This window comes from Pleuronectes platessa, chromosome 2 (genome assembly GCF_947347685.1).
Source record: "Pleuronectes platessa chromosome 2, fPlePla1.1, whole genome shotgun sequence".
NCBI lineage: Eukaryota > Metazoa > Chordata > Actinopteri > Pleuronectiformes > Pleuronectidae > Pleuronectes > Pleuronectes platessa.
In genome coordinates this window covers 16,535,985-16,554,607 of record NC_070627.1, presented here as the reverse complement: position 1 = coordinate 16,554,607, position 18,623 = coordinate 16,535,985, and the positions used below count along the sequence as shown (strand labels likewise).

Sequence of the window (18,623 nt, the reverse complement as noted above, 5' to 3'; positions counted from 1 at the left end):
CAGACACAAAGAAAAACACAAGCCTCGGTCTGTGCCTTTAGGTTCAAGTTACTAATATCACACACACACACACACACACGCACACACACACATACGCTCAAAACATTACAGAGAACAAGATGTGACAAGCTCAGAAATTACGAAAGGACACAATGTTCATTGTGGAAAAAGTCACTTTTTGGTGAATGCTCCACGGTGAGATGTGTTCCTTAACAGAAACGGACAGAAAACGCTTCTAGATGTTCGTGATAGAAAAAAAAAAGGTCACTTTTTTAAATAATTAGAAATATTTGCTTGTTCCTGGGAAAACCCAGAGATTTCATTGTGTATTTAGACCAGTTCCATGACGCACGGGGCAGCAGAGCATTTGCCAAACACAGTTCGTTGTGTGTTCCCACTAATTCCCACTGTTAGGAACCAGCATTAGGAAAAGAAGAGAGACATTACTGAATGACTGAATACGCAGCAGGGAGCTTTTGATGTAGATATCCGCTAATTTCAAGTCCACGGAGGCTTTGAGTTTCATCTCATTAGGGAACAAGGTCCAGTCTTCCGCTCACACTGATTAGGACCTGGTTTGAATTAATCAGCAAAGGCCATATAAACTTCTACTGTAATTTTGTCTAATTCTGTTCACGTTGTGCTAATGAGAGATTTTAGCTTTGCTTGTTGGTAAAGAATGGGCTCATTAATTGCATGGTTTCTTCTTCATTGAAAATAATCAGCAGAGAACTCCGTTGTTGGCGGCCGGCCACAACTAACTATCAGTTTACATAAGGGATGTCAGTTTAACAAAAGCACCTCATCAAATCTCCAAATCTGTTTTAAAATCTATAATCTATAATGATGTGAAGAGAGGAACAAGCTGAGGCTCCAAATACCTGCTGTTATGATCCAGTGAGCTGAACCTTGCTTTGTATTTCAAACTGATGTGAAAGAGATCACTAAATGTACTCTAATACTTCTGTGTTTGACACTGCTGCGCAGTTTGTTCTCACTTTACTGCAGAAGTGTGTGGTCAGAACACTGCAGCATCACTGTCCCATCCATCATACTGGGAGTGACTGGCAATGTGGACCTGAAACTAGGGATTAAATGTTCAGTGATTTCATAGTAAACCCTGGTTATATTACTGGTGGCCAGTTTATTATTACCATTTTAAATCTTAATTATTACCTCAGCCAAAGAGGTTATGGTCTTATCTGTGTTTGATTGTTAGTTTGCAGGTTTGCTCAAAAACCATGAAACTTGGATGAGGTATGTGTCAGGGAGGAAAGAAACCCCGATATGATGCGGATATGGATCATGGGGTGTATCAAGAATTTTCTTTAACGATGTGAGATAGGGCAATCTTTCTTACATTTTTGTTTATTTCTAAGAGAACATTTCGCGGATCTTGATTACAAATTTTTTAGGTTGATGATATTTATCAGTCTGTGCAATTTAGTGCAGATCCAAATCCAAATCGGGATCTCATGAAATTAAATGTGGTGTCATAAGGGGACTGTCGGGCCTTGCTGTCTAGTCTAGTCATTAAAAGTGTGTTGGATTACTGTGCTTTGAAAAACTCAAGGTAAATACCGGCCTGCATCAGATGAAGTAACAACAGTTTTCCAGCTGCACCTTTATTCCATGTTGCTACATCTGTTGGGTTCAGTGTAAACAAGCAAAACCAGTATTAGTGGAGGACAGTAATGGACTGTCAAACTGCCCTCTCCAGCCTGATGTCAGCAGGGTTTGGCTCCAGCCGCTCTGTGACCCTCAAAGGATGAATGGTATTGCTTATAGACATCTATTGGATAGATATTTGATTTATTGATTAGTCATTATGACAAGCTCAAGAAATTAAACATGTTGTCTATGTTATTTAGGTCTCTGCTGCCCCTCCTGACCAGGAATGAAGAATAGATATCATATTGTTACAGGATCTTCCTGGTTAAAAAAGGTGAAATACATAAAAAAAAAAGATCCATGTGACTGATTTACATTAACTTTAAAAGCCTTGTTCTGTCACAGGCACTGACCAACTTTATTGCCATCCTATCTTTCTCTCTCCGTCTATACATATATAAATACGTAATCAAAACCCCCAGAGGCAACATGTCAGAGATGTTATCGTGTACTGAGCGCTACCAGCTCGCTGAACCTACTCCCGTCGGCCCCGTGACTCCACGTACAACTGGAGATCCTCAGATAACTGCTGCTCAGTGAACACAGTGGCTGTGCACTCATACTCACATGCACACTTTCAGAGAGTTAAGCAGGTATTTCTACAACTGATTTTAGTCTTGTAGTGAACAAACAGTACCCTGAGTACAGAGTCTGATTATAAACATTGATCAATATAGGGATTAATATGGGTACAAGATACTGCAGCTCGATAGTTTGGGACATAACTCAACACACACAAGGTTGAATATAGAAAACTTAGCCTGAGGACACTAGTGTTCACTTAATAACACTAAAGGTTAAGTGTTTGTTCTGAAAATGCAAAGGTTTCAGTGTATAAGAGTAAAAAAAGTCCATATGTCAAATTGCCAACTAATGACAAAAACATTAATTCAAAGGGAAAAATGATCAAGGGTTATGAGAGGAAAAATTCAGGGTGACCCCCGCCTCCAACACAACGTCCGCTGGGATTGGCTCCAGCCCTCTCCCTCAGTGACCCTTGGATGGATGGACAAGAGGAAACATGAATCACCACAAAGTTTCATTTGTTCTCGTTCTGCTCTCAGAGCTGATGCTGAATGGATCCAGAATTTCTTTGAAGTGAGGAGAGCAAACAAGCCACGCACCAACAAAAACCAGTGTACAATGCTTTAAGGTTGGCCCTCGTTGAACATTCAGTACAGTGACTGCAGCTAACTGTGGATAATGTCTCTCTCTTATATGAATGTACTAAATACAACTGTAGTTTGCATAACTTGAAACTGCTACAAGGCTCACATTACAGGGAAGCACTAGTGTAACTGAACGCAGATTAATGCAGAGAAATAAAAGAGAAAGTAAAAAGGATATAAATTGTATGTATTGTATTTTATCCACACAGATAAAATAACAATAAAACATAGTTCATTAGAGCAGAAGAGAAAGTGTCCTTTAATATTAAAATCAACCTTAAAAAGAAACATTAACACATGACTCCCTCTATAGTGTCTCTCTTCCCATCGAAGGGGAGTAGCGCCCCCTGTGACTCAAAATGGGAACTCTGTGTGTCTCTATCCATACACACTGCTTTTGCAAGTTGAAATGAAAAACCATCTCATCTCACAAAGTCCTCATTCTGCTTTACATTTCTGTTTCTATATCTTTACATGTAATTATTTGACTCATGAATATAATCTCCCCTCCTGACGTCTCTGTGCTGTTGTACATAAAACACAGTGGTGGGGACGAGGACACTATCTTGTCATGTGCAGGGGTGTGGGATCAGGATGTTTTGCCTCCTAATTGAACCTTGGATGAGTTTCAGGCCTCATGATGATATAAAACATTTTTCCACAATTGCTGGAATCTGAATTAAGCTCATTGTGGCTCTGGATATAATGAGATTCTGTCAGATGTGTTGCTGTGAAAGAAACACCCTCCTTTTTCACGTAAGGCGCCAGATGGAAAATCTCATGGAGAAATACTCAGTGCAGAGGAGTATGACACTCCTCTGAGGCTGTTTGTGTAGGTCGTGTGAGGGCAGAACAAATGAACTGTGGTACTCACACAAAGCGGCCATCTCTTTGGGCAGGTCGGCGCCGAACCGGCCAAAGAGGTGGCTACTGGCCAGCAGGTCAAAGGGGGAGTGGCTCCTCATGGAGTTGAAGGTGAACGGGTACATAGAACGGGGGAAGCCGGTCATGTGACGCACTTGATGCTCCCTATTGGTTGCCATGGTGCCAACTGCTGGTGATGCTTTAGGTGACTCGTCTCGCTGTCTGGCTCTTCCTATGTCTCAGTCAAGGGCCTTGTGGTGAGTCTGAAAGGAGCTGGTGCCATTCAGCCCCTCTCAGCTGCTGGCGTCTCTTCCGTCAGGGCCTCGAAGAGGTGAGAGGGATGATGCTGAGAGAGGAGAAGCCAGAAAGACACCAGGAGCCGAGTGGCCGAGAACGGAGCAGATCCAGACTCTGTGGAGAAGGAGGGATGAGAAAACAGCAGTGGTTAGAGACTGGAAACAAAGTCTGGTCGAAGCACAATGGTTCAAAGACTCCCCGAAAGACCATTCGTTCATAAAACAAAAGTTGAAATACCTCAAAATCAAAGTCCAGACGAGAAACAAAGAACGATGAAGATGTGGGACATAAAGAGTGTTAACGAACTGCAGAGAAGCAGAGGGGCTCCACACTTCCCTCTTGCTTTTTGTCTTTCTTCCAAGTAGTTCAATGATTTCAGGCAATGCCATATGATTTCAATCAGCAGAACTGTATTATAAAGGGCCCCTCTGTTCCCTCTGCCAGCCTGACTCTAGCCAGTCTGCCAGAGAACAGCCAGCCACAACATTGGTACAATTAACCCTTTCCAACAACAGACACACACAACTCACTCTTCCTCTGATGGCCACCTCCTTTTTTGCACCTTCTCCCTCTGTCAGAGCTCACGTTGTGCCTCTGTGACCTTGTCAATAAGTGACATGATGGCTCGCTCTCCCCTCTTGTTTCGCCAGGTCTCTCGTCCCCTTCACTGACTCCATGAGAGGGTGGAGCTTAACTATCTGTGGTGGAGCTGTGGTACATACAGCCCGGCCAAAGAATGTCTTGTTGTTTTGGGCCTGCTCCGGCATGGGAATCAAACACCCGGGGTGGGTGAGAGACGGATTGATTGGAAATATGAATTTAAACCAGATCTCCAGGAACACATAATTAATTCTCTCTACTTTATGGAGGAGTGGTATTTGTGTCGCACAGAATGAATAGTGCAGGTACACAAACAAAGAAAGGTATGCTGCTGTAACTGATACAGAACTCTGTCAATTACAACGCTGCTGCTGCAAAGGATCACTCTGTACCTGCTTTAAAATAAACTGTTCCACATGTGGAGGTAAAAACACACACACCACACACACACACACACACACACACACACACACACACACACACACACACACACACATACACACACACACACACACACACACACACACACACACACACACACACACTAATTTAGCAAGAATAAACTCCATCTTCAATATAAAAGGGTCGACCTCTTGTCTCGTGGAGAGTCTGGTTTTAGTTCTTGTGATTTCTTACATGGATACAAGTTTGTAAATATTGAGTTTTTTAAAACAATATTTAAGCTAGAATGACACTCATTAGAAGGTATACCTCAACAAGCCGCTCATAAAACCACATTTAAAATGTATTTGATCTGTATCTTTATTTGTATCTGCACCAAATGACGTACACTCATAAATATCAGTCCCCTAAATATGTCAGATTAAAATGTTTCCAATCTTTCACCCCCCCCTCCCCCTGGATCAGATGGATAATAACACAGGATTTGAAATGCATGCTTTATGTGAGAAGGTTAACTCAAAGCTTAAACCACATCCGTCGCTTCAAACCTCAGTACAGATTCTAAGAAAACTCTTTTATCTCATTTGAATAAGCTTCAAACCAAAATTTATTATATAATCACAACAAAATGTCTTACTATTGAGACTATTAAGTGGTTTACATATATACAGCATACTAACATATCTCTATGTTTACCATAAAATGTGTCTAATATAAGTCCTGCAATAATTCTTATTTTAACGAAAGTGAAATGTTGTTTATTTTAGTTGACACTATTTAGACATGAGTCATGTAGAGGTTTAAAGGTTCAGTGCGTAGGAATTAGTGAAATCTATTGGTGAAGCCTGTTGCAGCTGCTCAGCCGTCACCTCAAACTGCCCTTCCAAATTATGACAGCCTTCAGTTGTCATCCAAACTCAAAAGGTGTTTAGTTTGTCCAGTCTGGACTACTGTAAAAAACATGGCGGCCTCCGTAGAGAGAACCCGGTCCCAATGTAGACATAAAGTATTTAAATATAAAAGGCCAGTTCAAAGGTAAATAAAACAACAAATCGGACAATTCATATTAAACACTTGTGAAACACTAGAAAAACATCACAAGAATTTTTTTCTGTTCAGTTTCAGCCAATAGATCCCGTTCACCTCAATCTTACACACTGGACCTTTAACTTTGTGCTGCGGTTGAATTGAACACAGTTTTAATGACGTCTGTTTCTAATATTCAGTTTATCCTTAGTGGGAAAGTCAGGGTGAAAAAAAAATCTGACATTTTTTGCTGCTATTATTAGAGCTGAGCTGTTCTACATACTCTGGTTACAGTGGATGTTTCTTTCCCTCACACATATTACACACTCAAACACAAAGCCACACAGTCAGCGAGTGTTGTTTTTAAAGCCACATTTCTCATATTGACATATTGTCTCTAATTGCTTGGCTCTGCTGTGGTTTCCCTTCACTGCGACGGCCAGTCGTGGAGAGTCCCTGCAACTGTGACCTCAAAGAACTCGGGTGGCGTTTAAAAAGAGAAGTCTACCACTGGTCTGGTGTGGACTGGTCCCTATTAAAACACACATATGCTTACATACGCTTCCCTCCAATCAGAACACAGGTACACACACGCACGGACATGCAGGCCGCAGGAGTAAACGCACGCAGATGTTCCGTGACTTTAATCATGTTCATGGGCGAGTAATCAGCAGAGAACACGCAGCGTCGGTCACACACGCTGAAGCTCCAGTGAAAGCTGCAATTGACCTTGAAGAATGAAAGGAGTAAATACAGGACTGAGGATCCTTCCACAGAGGCCGCGATTGAGTTAGATTTAAAACCAATCAAATCCAAACGACCAAAATCACTGGTATGCAAGCCAGATGTATAAAAAGGACGCGGGATGGAGAAAGAAAAAAAATAAGAAAGTGTCGAAAGCTGAAAAAAGTCGATGGAAAAAGATGTAAGGGGAGAGAAAGCGAGGGAAAGAGCCCGGGAGGGAGTTTGGAGCATCTGGCGGACCATGTGTAAGAAGTGCATAGACCTATTAATTAGATCCATACTGGAAACTGGATTAATAAGAGAAAGAACTGAGTGTGGTGAGGCAGCGTGGGAGGAGGCAGCGAAGAAACAGGCCGAACGCTTGGAAAAAACATACATAAAAATAAGGACACAGTTTTATATCCACTGATAAACTATGAAATAATGTGCGCCCGAGCCAAGGAATGGTTTCTTTCTCTCTAATGAGTAACCCCCCCCCCCCCCCTAACCCGCCCCAACCCCTCGCTCTCCCTCCAGGGGGAATACACCTTGGGCAGGGCAACAAAAGCTGCGCTGTGTCTCTGGGCCTCCAAGCCTCAATGCTGCTTTTATGAGACCTGGCTGGGTGAGGTCAGACTGGGTCACCCGGTGCTGGTCCTGCTGACACACGAACGCACCAACACACCAACACACACATAACCAATGCCCTGTTTTTTTTTTCTTTCCAGAGTAGGCCGATTAAAAACAGCTTCGGTGTAAAAACGACCGGGGCTTTCCATCTCCCTGTGTTTTCCAACAAACCACGACACGCTGTCAACTTTTCTCCTTTTCACACAAATCACAACCAACAACAGTTTAAGCAACTGCTTCACCGTGTTTGACGCATTGTCGCAGCAGCTGTAAAAATGGAGAAAAATAATGTTTTCTTCTTTTTGAATAACATGCTTCAAGTGCTTGTTAGGAGCATCATCTGGATTGAGTTAGGCTGGGTGTAAATGTGAACTTTATGGTTTTTCCAACCCAAATCAGCTTGAGGTTACAGTTATGAAAGGACACACACAGACACACACACACACACACACACACACATACACACACACTTAGACAGACAAAGAAAAAGAGAGAGAGAGAGAGAGAGAGAGAGAGAGAGAGAGAGAGAGAGAGAGAGAGAGAGAGAGAGAGAGAGAGAGAGAGTAGGACCTTCACACTGTGCTGGTTCATTTTCACAAGGTCGTTCATGTGAACTCGACCTGTGTCCAGTATTTTAGGAGACCACAACTCCAAATGTACAATATGAAGCTCAGATTTCCTCTCGGCCACTTTGACACGTTTTACTTAATCACACAGCGTACTTGTGACACATGCATGAGTACACGAGTAGGACGCGCCAAATGTTATATGTAGCTTGTAAGAGACCGAGGTCTGTGAAATGTGATGCTGCTACCATTAAATAAATACATAAAAACATTTGTTTTTTCATTAAGATCTTTTTTACAGGATTTTCTGGGACAGAACGGATCATCCACTAACCAGAAGGTCGGTGGTCTGAGCCCCTGCCTCTCCATTCAGCGTGCCAAAGTGTCCTAACCCTGATGTTTAATGAAGAAAAGTGCTGCACACACTGTAGATGCCCTGCATATGTCTGTGAATGGGTGAATAGCATAACTGTACTGTAGATCGCCTTCAGTGGTCATCAAGTCTAGAAAGGTATTATATAAATACATTGTTTATCGAATCGAATGCATAAGGAAACAATAAGCAAAATCGTTTTTTCTTTTTCCTGTTTTAACCATTTGTCAGAAGTTGGACACCCTGATTCCATTGACGCCCGTTATCGCTATGCATCTCATATCCAGATTGTATCTACATATAAACCGCTTATTCATTTATGTCTCCAGTAAGATCTGTGAAACTTACTGTTTAGCCCTCATCACTTTCCTTGAATGTTAACTGGCTATTTGACCGTGTTAGACTTAATTATGACAAGTAATTGATGCGTACAGAATCGGGAACACTTCTGCCGTTGTGTGATGTAAAGGTCATCCAGATCAAATCGTGCATAATGACTATTTACACACAGGTTTATTCATGTCACAGCGAGTAATTAATAAACAGGATTTACTACAGCAACAAGGAAAACAACCACAGCCTGTGGCCTCCTCCTGCACAGCTGCCGTCAGCAGTGCACATGGTGCCTCGCAATAAAAGGACAAATAAATTAGTGAAGTCGATTTCTCCTTGTGTGAATGATTTGGAATCAGATTGACTGCAGGTGGAGGCATGAAACAGAGGCCTTCAGCTGAACTATTTATTTAGGTCAAATTCTCATATATTCTGATCTGGGTTTGCCCAAAAGTTTATGACCTTACTTTGTGTTTCTCAGTAGAAACATCACGTAAACCCTGTCATGAAGTATACCACACATCTTAACATGATGATGAAATGATAGTTTCCTCTCTCTTTCACTGCTATAACCTCATACTGTATAATGTAGATGGACAGCGCGTCTCCCCTTCCTCCCAATATCAAAAAATGAGTTTGAAAGATCCTGCATACGAACGCTTGCGCAATCTGAGCCAGCCAATAGCGGACTGGGGGGGGGGGGGGGGGGGGGGGGGGGGATTGCAGCTGGCAGTAGCGAGGTCTCGTCGAAAAACGCTCTCGGCCGATCACAAATTGGTCTCAGTTAGTTTCACCACATTTTTGTATCATGAAAATAACCGATGAAAACAAAACTTTATGTGAAGATAGACCCCAGAGGGGGTCACTGTGACAATGGAAGAAACCATCTTTGAGAAAATGTCACATGTAGTTTGACTTTGTAGTTTGGTCCGTGTCCCAGTCACTAACACGGGTCAGGGGTTTACGACCTGCGCTGCAGCCGGCAGCCAGGGTGTGATCCAGATATTTATGTCATATCATCCATCTTTATATACGGCCCATGCTTGTACCCAATAGACCAATCTGTAATCACCAGCAGATGATGGTTAACACATGATTGGTTGATTAATTGCTTGCTAGCAGAGGTCAAAACTATTAGATCTATTGCATCATGGAAACTTTTTTTATTATACCCGACTTCAGGAATTTAGTTTGAAACATTTTTAATACAGACGTAAATTGATCTATGGAAAAAAAAAAAAGATGAAGGGTTTAAGACATATGAACACTTTCCAGTAACACAGAGTAGGTCAGGGTGGAGCCGGCGGTACAGAGAGGGGCCACAGAGCTCCGTGATGATTGGAGGAACTCCTGTTACTACAAACTGTAACAGGAGGGTATGACCACTGGGCTCCACATCACATAATAACACCCTTTATTTTGTGGGAACATGTGGTTGATGAGTGAGCACAGTGCTAGCGGTGTTAGCATTTCAGATGGATGACATGATGAGGTTTTTCTGTCCTAAAAAGTGTATTTTTTTGTCTTAGCCCAGTTAGAGTGTGAACACTTAACTAAGACGAAAAACAAAGAGTGTTTATTTGATGTTAAACACACTTTGATCCTTTGGAGCGAGAACAGGCCACATGAACAGAAAACATCTGCACTTTAATTATTCTGTCCTGTTTCTCTGTGTTGATAGAAATTTAAAAAAGGTGGGGGGGGGGTTTTCTCGTCCAAATATTTGGTCGTGTTTCTGTTTCATACATAAGTATGTTTCATCCAGAGTGGAGTGAGTCAGCTGGAAACTAGGTACCCATTAATAGAGCTGTTGATCTTTGTGGATATGGGTTTTCTTTTTATACCTCAGCCAAGAGGGTTATGTTTTCACCCCTGTCTTTGTGTTTGTTGGTTTGTGTGTTTGTGAACAGTATGACAAAAAAACTACCAAACACATTACCAGACATTTTTGGTGAAGGATGTGGTATGGGTCGGGAAAGATCTCATTGCATTTTGGTGCAGATCCGGGTCAGCGGCGGATCGAGATTATTTTCTTTCTTTCTTTAACATTGTGAGAAACAGCGTTATGCAACATTTTCATCGGTTTCTTTGAGAATAACTCATGGATCTTGTTGAATGAAGAATCTGGCCTGATTAGGGGACTGAGTTAAAAGAGGTGTGTGCAATTCGGTGTGGAACCAAATAAAAATCTGTCTCTCGTGAATTAATCTGCAATTCTTTCTCATCTCTCTGAAAATCTATTCATCATTTTAAAATCAACATGAAGCAATGAATCAAGTTTGTGTCATGCTTGAGTTGCAGAGCAGATGACGGGTTACGGTTTCGTTCTGCTTGAACATGCAGACCCATTAATGAGTGATAGTGGGAAAGAAGCCAAGACGAAAAACTTAAATACAACGTCTGCATTTCATGACGCCTATGGAGCCGCAGAGTAGACTACAAAGCCGGAGTCTGAGTGGAGATGAAGGCTACGAACTAAAAACAGCCGAAAGCAAGTAAAACCATGACTTCAGCCGGGACTGTCCATGAAGTTGTTGTAAACCATAAAACCCACAATCGAATCGGCCTTATTCAGAGAATGCAGCCAGGGGATGAGCTGTGCTGAACACACAGAGCAGAAAATACACATTCTGACACACAGAAACCACTAGTGAGGAGTAAAAAAGACACAGACACACAAACAACATAATTAGATTTTCCAACAAATGACCATCCTATATTTCATGTCAGACTAAACGTCTTTTGAGGAGCACGAATTTTATTGGCGCCACAAAGTACCAGCGTCTGACAGATATCTTATAGGCCGCAAAAATCTTTCTGGCTGTGGTAAACACATATGTCCAATTAATGCACGCAATTAAGTCGCCGGCTTAGTCAAGGATGTACTCAGAGATGCCAGAAATTGATCAAATTTAAATTAATTTACAGTAAACAGCATCTGGAGAACAAAGTTGATGATCTCAGCCATCTCCACCTGAAGACAAATACTCGGCATTTTGGGAAATACACTTATTCGCTTTATTTCGCTTGGATGAGATGATTGACGTCACTTTTGTGTCTGTGCAGCTCCTTATGCTAAAGTCATTATTATCTACCATACAGACACAAGCGTGTTATCGATGTCCTCATCTAACTCTCACAATCGAATAAGCATATCTCTAAATATCTCTGACGACGACTTTAATTTGAGTGTAGAACTTGAAATTGAACTTCAGTCTTCATTGTTCACTTCAGGCCACAGCACAACTCGTAAAATAGAATTACAGTACATCCGCTCGCTTAGAAAAGTTTATGGACTCAATCACTGTTTCCAGAAAAGAAAATTACAAGGGGAACCATGTGTTCAACTATAACAGCATTCTTTTTTTAAGATAAAAAAAATTAGTCTGAATCAAACGGTTTATAAAGACGTGAGGATCTGATGAGAAAGATCTTGTACAATTTGACCTTTACACATGTTTAAACCATGATATGTGATGTGGTCTTGTTACCAAGGAGGTTGTGTTTTTCTCTGCACTTGTTTGTTTTTCAGCAGAATTACGCAAAAGCTACTCAACTGATTTTCCGTGAAATTTTGTGGAGGGCTGGGACGTAGGTCAAGGAAGAACCCATTCGATTTTGGTGTGGATCCATATCAGGGGTTGGATCATGAATTTGTCTTTGGTGCATTTCCAGATGAAAATGTAGTGAATCTAAATGTTGTTTCATCGGAGGCCGGACTGTTAGACCTTCTTTGTTAGCAGGATTATGCCAAAACTACAGAAACGATTTCCATTTAATTTTAAGGAGGGGAGGGGCATGACAAAATAAATAATCTATTACATTTTGATGTGGATCTGGATCGGGGGTTGGATCTGGAATTTCGATTTCACTTTATTGTGAGATTTTTTTTTTTTTCAACATTTTCATTATTTTCTCAAGGGAATAATTCTTGAGAAAAAAATGAAGTCAAGCGTGTTTAAGAGACTGATCTTAATGAGTGTTGGAATTAAGTGCAAATCCAAAATGTGGGTGTAGTGAAAATAAATGTTGTTTCATAAGGGGAATGTTGGGCCTTCTTTGTTTATTAGTAAGCAGGATTAGGCCAAAACTACTACACTGCTTTCCATTTAATTTTGTGGAGGGATGGGGCATGACTCAAGAAATAATTTAAATGTTGTTTCATGAGGGGACAGTTGGGCATTCTACTGAGTTTCATAATAGCTATGAACTAATTTTATGAGTTTTTGTCATGTGAATTGATTATGTCAAAATAAAGACTTGAAACAGTTATTCCATTAATCAATTATCTGATTTTAGTAACCATTTAATCATTTGACTCATTATTTAAAGGTGCAGTGTGTAGAATTTAGTGGTGAAGTGTCATGTTGCATCTGAACACCCCTCACCTCCCCCTCCCCTTCCAAACATTTAAGAGAACCTGTGGTAGCCTTCAGTTGTCATAAAAACTCAAAAGGTGTTTAGTTTGTCCAGTTTTGACCACCGTAAAAAACATGCTGGCCTCGGTGAGAGGACCTGCTCCAGTTGTAAATATAAAGTATTTAAATAAAAAACACCATTCTAGAGTAAAAAAAACAACAATAATAATAATTTTGATGATACACACGGATGAAAACATCAGTAAGGTTATTTTATGTTCAATTTCCACCAATAGATCCTTTCCACCTAAATCTTACACAATGAACCTTTGAGCAAAAAAGCAAAGAATTCACCGTTTTCATTTGACTTCTTGTGAATATTTTTTTATTTAATAATTAGGTATCATTAGATTAACAAACAATGTGAACATATCAGATGAGGATTAACATTTTTTTCTTATAGACCACTTATCTGACTAAGATGTCACGGGCACTCCTCTATCTCACAGATCCATTAAGTTTTGTGTACAGATTTGAGCTACCAACGATACTTGGAATAACACAGTGTGATTTCTGTGTGAGCAGTGCTAAAGGGGATGATGTTGACGATGGTAATGTTTCATAAAACACACAGTGTTGTCATTATGCGGAGCCGACCCTGTGGGCTGCCGAGGGTCCACAGGTTGGAGCCAGGGGTCAGCCCCTGTCGCTGCAGGCTCAGCGACCTGGACAAGGGTCAGGCCTAATTGAGGCATTTTGGTAGGCAGCTTTTCATTTAGTATTAAAGTGAAAAAGAGAGTGTAACGAAACCCCCCCTCCAACCACACACACACACACACACACACACATACACACACACACACACACACACACACACACACACACATACACACACACACACACACACACACACACACACTCAATCTGCTCCACACAGAGGATTAGTAGTGTGTTTAAAGGACTTTTAGCCTTCGCTGAAGAGCAGCCCCGGGCCTCGATTAAACACACTGAGAAGCTCTTTGGACACACTGAGACACATTCAGCCTGCAGTTTTCTAAAAAGTGCAGTGAAAGCAACATCGAATGTTACAAGTCACGTCCAATTCTCTGAAGCCAATTGGGCACATTGGGTCCAAACCGCAGCCAGTGCACGGCTCTCACCAAACTTTCTCTAAATAACTCGGAGGACAATATGTAACTCTGCAGAACAAGAAAAGATTTGTGTCCTCTGCTCTCAAAGTAAGAAAACGCTTCTTTGTTTCGGAAGTTCCCTGTTTCCATTTATATGTGGCGAGCAGGAGAACAGCCCCCGTAACAAAATCAAACTCAGCTGACGAGGGCCAGAAAAGAAGGTGGAGTTTTTTTAAAAATATATATACATACAGAGGAAATAAAAAAAAAAAGACGTCAGCAAGAAAGAGGGGAAAGAGAGGGAGAGAGAGTGGAGCCAGACATCCTCCTCAGCCTGAGGGGCTGTCATTCTTTAAAAGTGTTGAGAACAAAGATGAGACTGCAGAGCGGTTAGAGGAGTTTTTGTCCAACACACCCAAACACATGCACATGCAAGCACACGCAAACGTTTCTGGAAGTCTCTTCACGGAATGACGAAACCAAAAAGGGGTAAAGTAGGATTTAACTAAGAGCAGATGCATCCACCCTAAACGTTCCGATTTTAAAAGCTGAAATAAAAAAGAGCTCACTCACCGTCCACTGACAACAAAGTGATAAATAGCCGTCCAATCGGAGGAGAAGAAGTTATATTTAGCGAGTATACCACTCTCCTCAGAATGTGATCTCTGACATAGTATGCATTGTTTACACCCAGCTGTTTATGCTTTGCTTTGCTATGTGTTCCTGCGGACGCGTTCATAAACACTCTGCGAGACATAAAGGAAAATTGATCTGAAATAGACTTGACATGAGTCTGTTAGAAACGCTCCCACTGCACAGGGTGGAGTGGTGCGGCCGCTGGGCGGTGTGGTGTCAGCGGGTGGACGCAGGCAGCTCAGCTCGGGTCAGCTCGGGATGCTGCAGATGAATAGCATCTTAATCAAAATCCATCACGCAGCGAAGGGAAGTGATTCACACGTGTATAAAAGGAGCCTGTGTTTCAATATGATTGGGGTCAGTAAGTTTATTCACACACACACAAACACACACACACACCCACACACTTGGCAAGAATAAACTTCCATCTCAAAGGGTCGACCTTGTCTGATCTGACCTGTTTTAGATTTTTTTTTTGATTTCTTTAATACATTTCTTGAATGGATAAAAGTTTGTGAATGGAGCTCACAGTGTTTTTCAAACTATTTAGCAGCATCACATCTTTCCAGAAAAGTTTCACAGTACCTCTCAATTAATCCAAGGACAGTTTCCCTGGTGCGTTTCTTCATTAGAGTGTTCCAATCAAAATTGTTTCCAACCTTTCAGCTCCACTGGATCAGATGGATCACACACACAGAGACACACACACACACACACACACAGACACACACACACACACACACACGCACACACACACACACAACCATTTGCATTATGGGTACTTCTTTGTTGTCCCCATAAGGAACACAGGTCCCCACAACATGTGCAATAACTTGAACACACTCACACTGCAAAGCGGCAGTGATGAGACACACAGCAGATTGTCTTCCGATATCCGGAGTAACCCTATTTCAACGTTTCCATCACACTAATGTCATTGTGTGGATGGAGACCTGTTTACATAAGGTTGAAGCAGATGAGGGAGTGAGTGTGTACACACTCAGGTATACCAGACCCACTCGGCCATTCGATTGAGCGATCCATCAAGTTCGACAGCCAGCTGCGACTTTGTCTCTTGCTGGAAAACGGCCTGAGACGCTGGCAGCAGCCGACACACACAGATGTGAGCGAGAATCTAAAGTAGTTTTCAACGGGTTGAATAGTGACGTCCCCTCTTATAGATGACATTCTTTGTAATCTGGGGGATTCCAACATCCATTTTTAACTGGTTTCAGCCATTCAGCAAATCAGAGGTAATGAAGTCATGGATAAACACAGAGATGAGTCTGATGGAGGCACATGGATGGATGGGCAGAAAGAAATGAGGACACACACACACACACACTCACACACACTCACACACTCACACACACACACACACCAGCAGGAGCCTTCATCTCCTCACATGGAGCAGCCCCAGAGTATGTGCCGATCCGCTTTCATTCCATTCCCTTTGCTGTTTCTGTTGTTCTTTCTCCCTCGCTCAAAATCTCTGTTCTCAATTAAAGCTGTCCTCAGGAAACTCAATCTCTCCACTCATGCTTCCCAGAAAAAAGAGAAAAAAAACACACACACACACACATAAGGGGGGAGAGAGAGAGAGAAGACACACACACACACACACACACACACACTCACACACACACACGTCTCACTCAAGCTCTGACATGTCCTCTGTCCGTCTGCTTCTTTCTCACACATACACACGCATTGCCAACACTCTGAAGTTATAGGAAAAAGAAGATCTCAATAAACCAAAAGGGTTCTGGACGAGCACAACTTACCAGAGCTGGGATGTGACGGACGCCCTGGGTGCTGCTGAGCGAGGGTGGTGGAGAGGAGAAGTGAGCTGAGAGTAGTAGCTGTGTTTGTCAGTCAGAAGTCCCTCTCCCAGTGACGAGGGAGCTCAGCCTGTTGCATTCCGCCTCCCTCTCCTTTTCCAGTCTCTCTCTCTCTCTCTCTCTCTCTCTCTCTCTCTCTCTCTCTCTCTCTCTCTCTCTCTCTCTCTCTCCTGAAATCATGTGTACTTTGATTCACAAACCCTGCCTCTGTCACGTGGTCCAACACTTCAAATATACAGCACATTTTTTACCAGCCACAGAATGCCCGAAGGAAGGGAAAACAGGGTCCAGAAAGCTTAGGTTTCAACTTGCTGCCCACCCCCTCTCTTTCCCTCTCTCTTTCCCTCTCTTTCTCCCTCTCTCTTTCTTTGTCTCACAGTCTCTCTCTTCACCTCCGCACTTCCACACTGTACCGTCAGTCAACGCTCCTTTGTTGGATTTCAACTCTGCGACTGTTTGTTTTGAATTTCTAAATATGCTTCTCCTCCACTCACCGTCCAAAGATAGGCCTACACTTACACACACACACACCAACCTCACACAGGTAAATGGTGCATGCAAAAACACAAACACACACACACACACACACACACACACACACACACACACACACACACAACTGCACTAATGAAACAGCCATTAACTCGCATACACAAACACACACATGCTGCAGAGGGCTGCACACCTTTGGGGATATCAGTGTCATGTCTTGGCTTTCGCTCCGTGTTTATAATGCCTCGACATTTGGACTGGGGCCAAACCCATGTGGGAGTCCAGGGGCCTGGGGCCAATCAGGGGCCCTCAATGCTTCACTGTGACTTCATTTGACTGATGGGAAAGAAAGAAACCTTCTCTGCATCAGTGTCCGAACGACCCAAGATGATACAAACAAGAACTTCAACAGTGGAACTGCAACATTTCATATGTACAAATATTATGATTTAATAAAGCAATGAAGCAAATGTAAATAGTGAGATCAATAATAGGAAATGCTACAGATGACTAAAGATTAAGATTATTATTAAGAATACGAATAAACAATCAAATTAAAGAATCAGATTTATGAAGTATATCCAAATCGACAGTACAGATATACTCTGGGAAAATCACCCAGCCTGGTATATATGTTAGGTGACCACATTAACTCTCCGAAATGTAAATGACCATGAGCTGTTTTCCATCTTGCCTGTAGCCTGAGAAATACAAAGAGCCTTTCACCCAGCACCTTTAAATCAGTTCATGTGGACTTTTCTTCCTCCTCCAGGATTTTCCTAAGCAAATCAACCCAGCGGTTTTCTAGTAAGGAAGTATTTAATGGAGATGCATTTGATCCGTGATGAGATCCAACCTGGCCGGTCGCCCCCCCCCCCCGAGGGGCCGAGGTACCTGCCGCTTCACGTCAGAGAGGAAACTGTCTGCGGCTGTCTCACTGACGGCCTCAGTGGCAAATCTGACCAGCGTACGGGTCGAGTGACGACAGCTACAGTCAGTACAGGTCACCTTCCAAAGCAAGAGCCAACACAAAAGCCTTTTCTTTGCATTTGATTCTGAAACACTTTTCTTGTTATTGTTGAAACCCTCTTCACCTACTTGAAGCCGTCAGTAAATAAAGTTGTCTGATGGAAAGCCTTTGTCTGTGGCCCTCGTAGGAGTGTAATAAACCCAACCAAATGATTGGTTGGTTTACCCGTCTGTCACTTTCCAACCTGCCTGCCTGTGCTCCCACTGTGCATGAGTGAAGTCTTCAGCTGGACAGACAAACACCACTGACGCAGAGACGACAGACAAGCAAGAGAGTCACGGAAAAAAGTCGTCTACCAGCAGTTACCGAGGACCGACGGGGGGGGGCTGGGATGGATCTGTTGCATGTTTTTGTTTAATCTTGCTCACAAACACACAAACAAAACAACCAACCAACAAACTGACAGGGGTGAAAAGATCGTCTTCCTAGCGGAGGTAAAAATGCTTGGAAATTGAACACTTTCATATTTATATATTCACTTG

At 42.3% G+C, this 18,623-nt stretch overlaps 1 protein-coding gene across 3 annotated transcripts in view; it reads right to left on the bottom strand.

The window, feature by feature from the left end:
• Positions 1-17,176, bottom strand: part of LOC128456851 (retinoic acid receptor gamma-A) — a 35,674-nt gene extending 18,498 nt beyond the window's left edge. Inside the window, exons 1-2 of one of the 3 annotated variants that reach the window (XM_053441271.1) lie at positions 16,563-17,176; positions 3,715-4,115 (exon numbers count right to left, since the gene is read on the bottom strand). In XM_053441271.1, the coding sequence (XP_053297246.1) occupies positions 3,715-3,883 (169 nt within the window). In that variant the 5' untranslated portion in view covers positions 3,884-4,115; positions 16,563-17,176. The remainder of the gene's footprint in view (positions 1-3,714; positions 4,116-16,562) is intronic. The other 2 variants (XM_053441235.1, XM_053441252.1) reach the window with 2 other exon arrangements.
• Between the last annotated feature and the right edge of the window lie 1,447 nt (positions 17,177-18,623).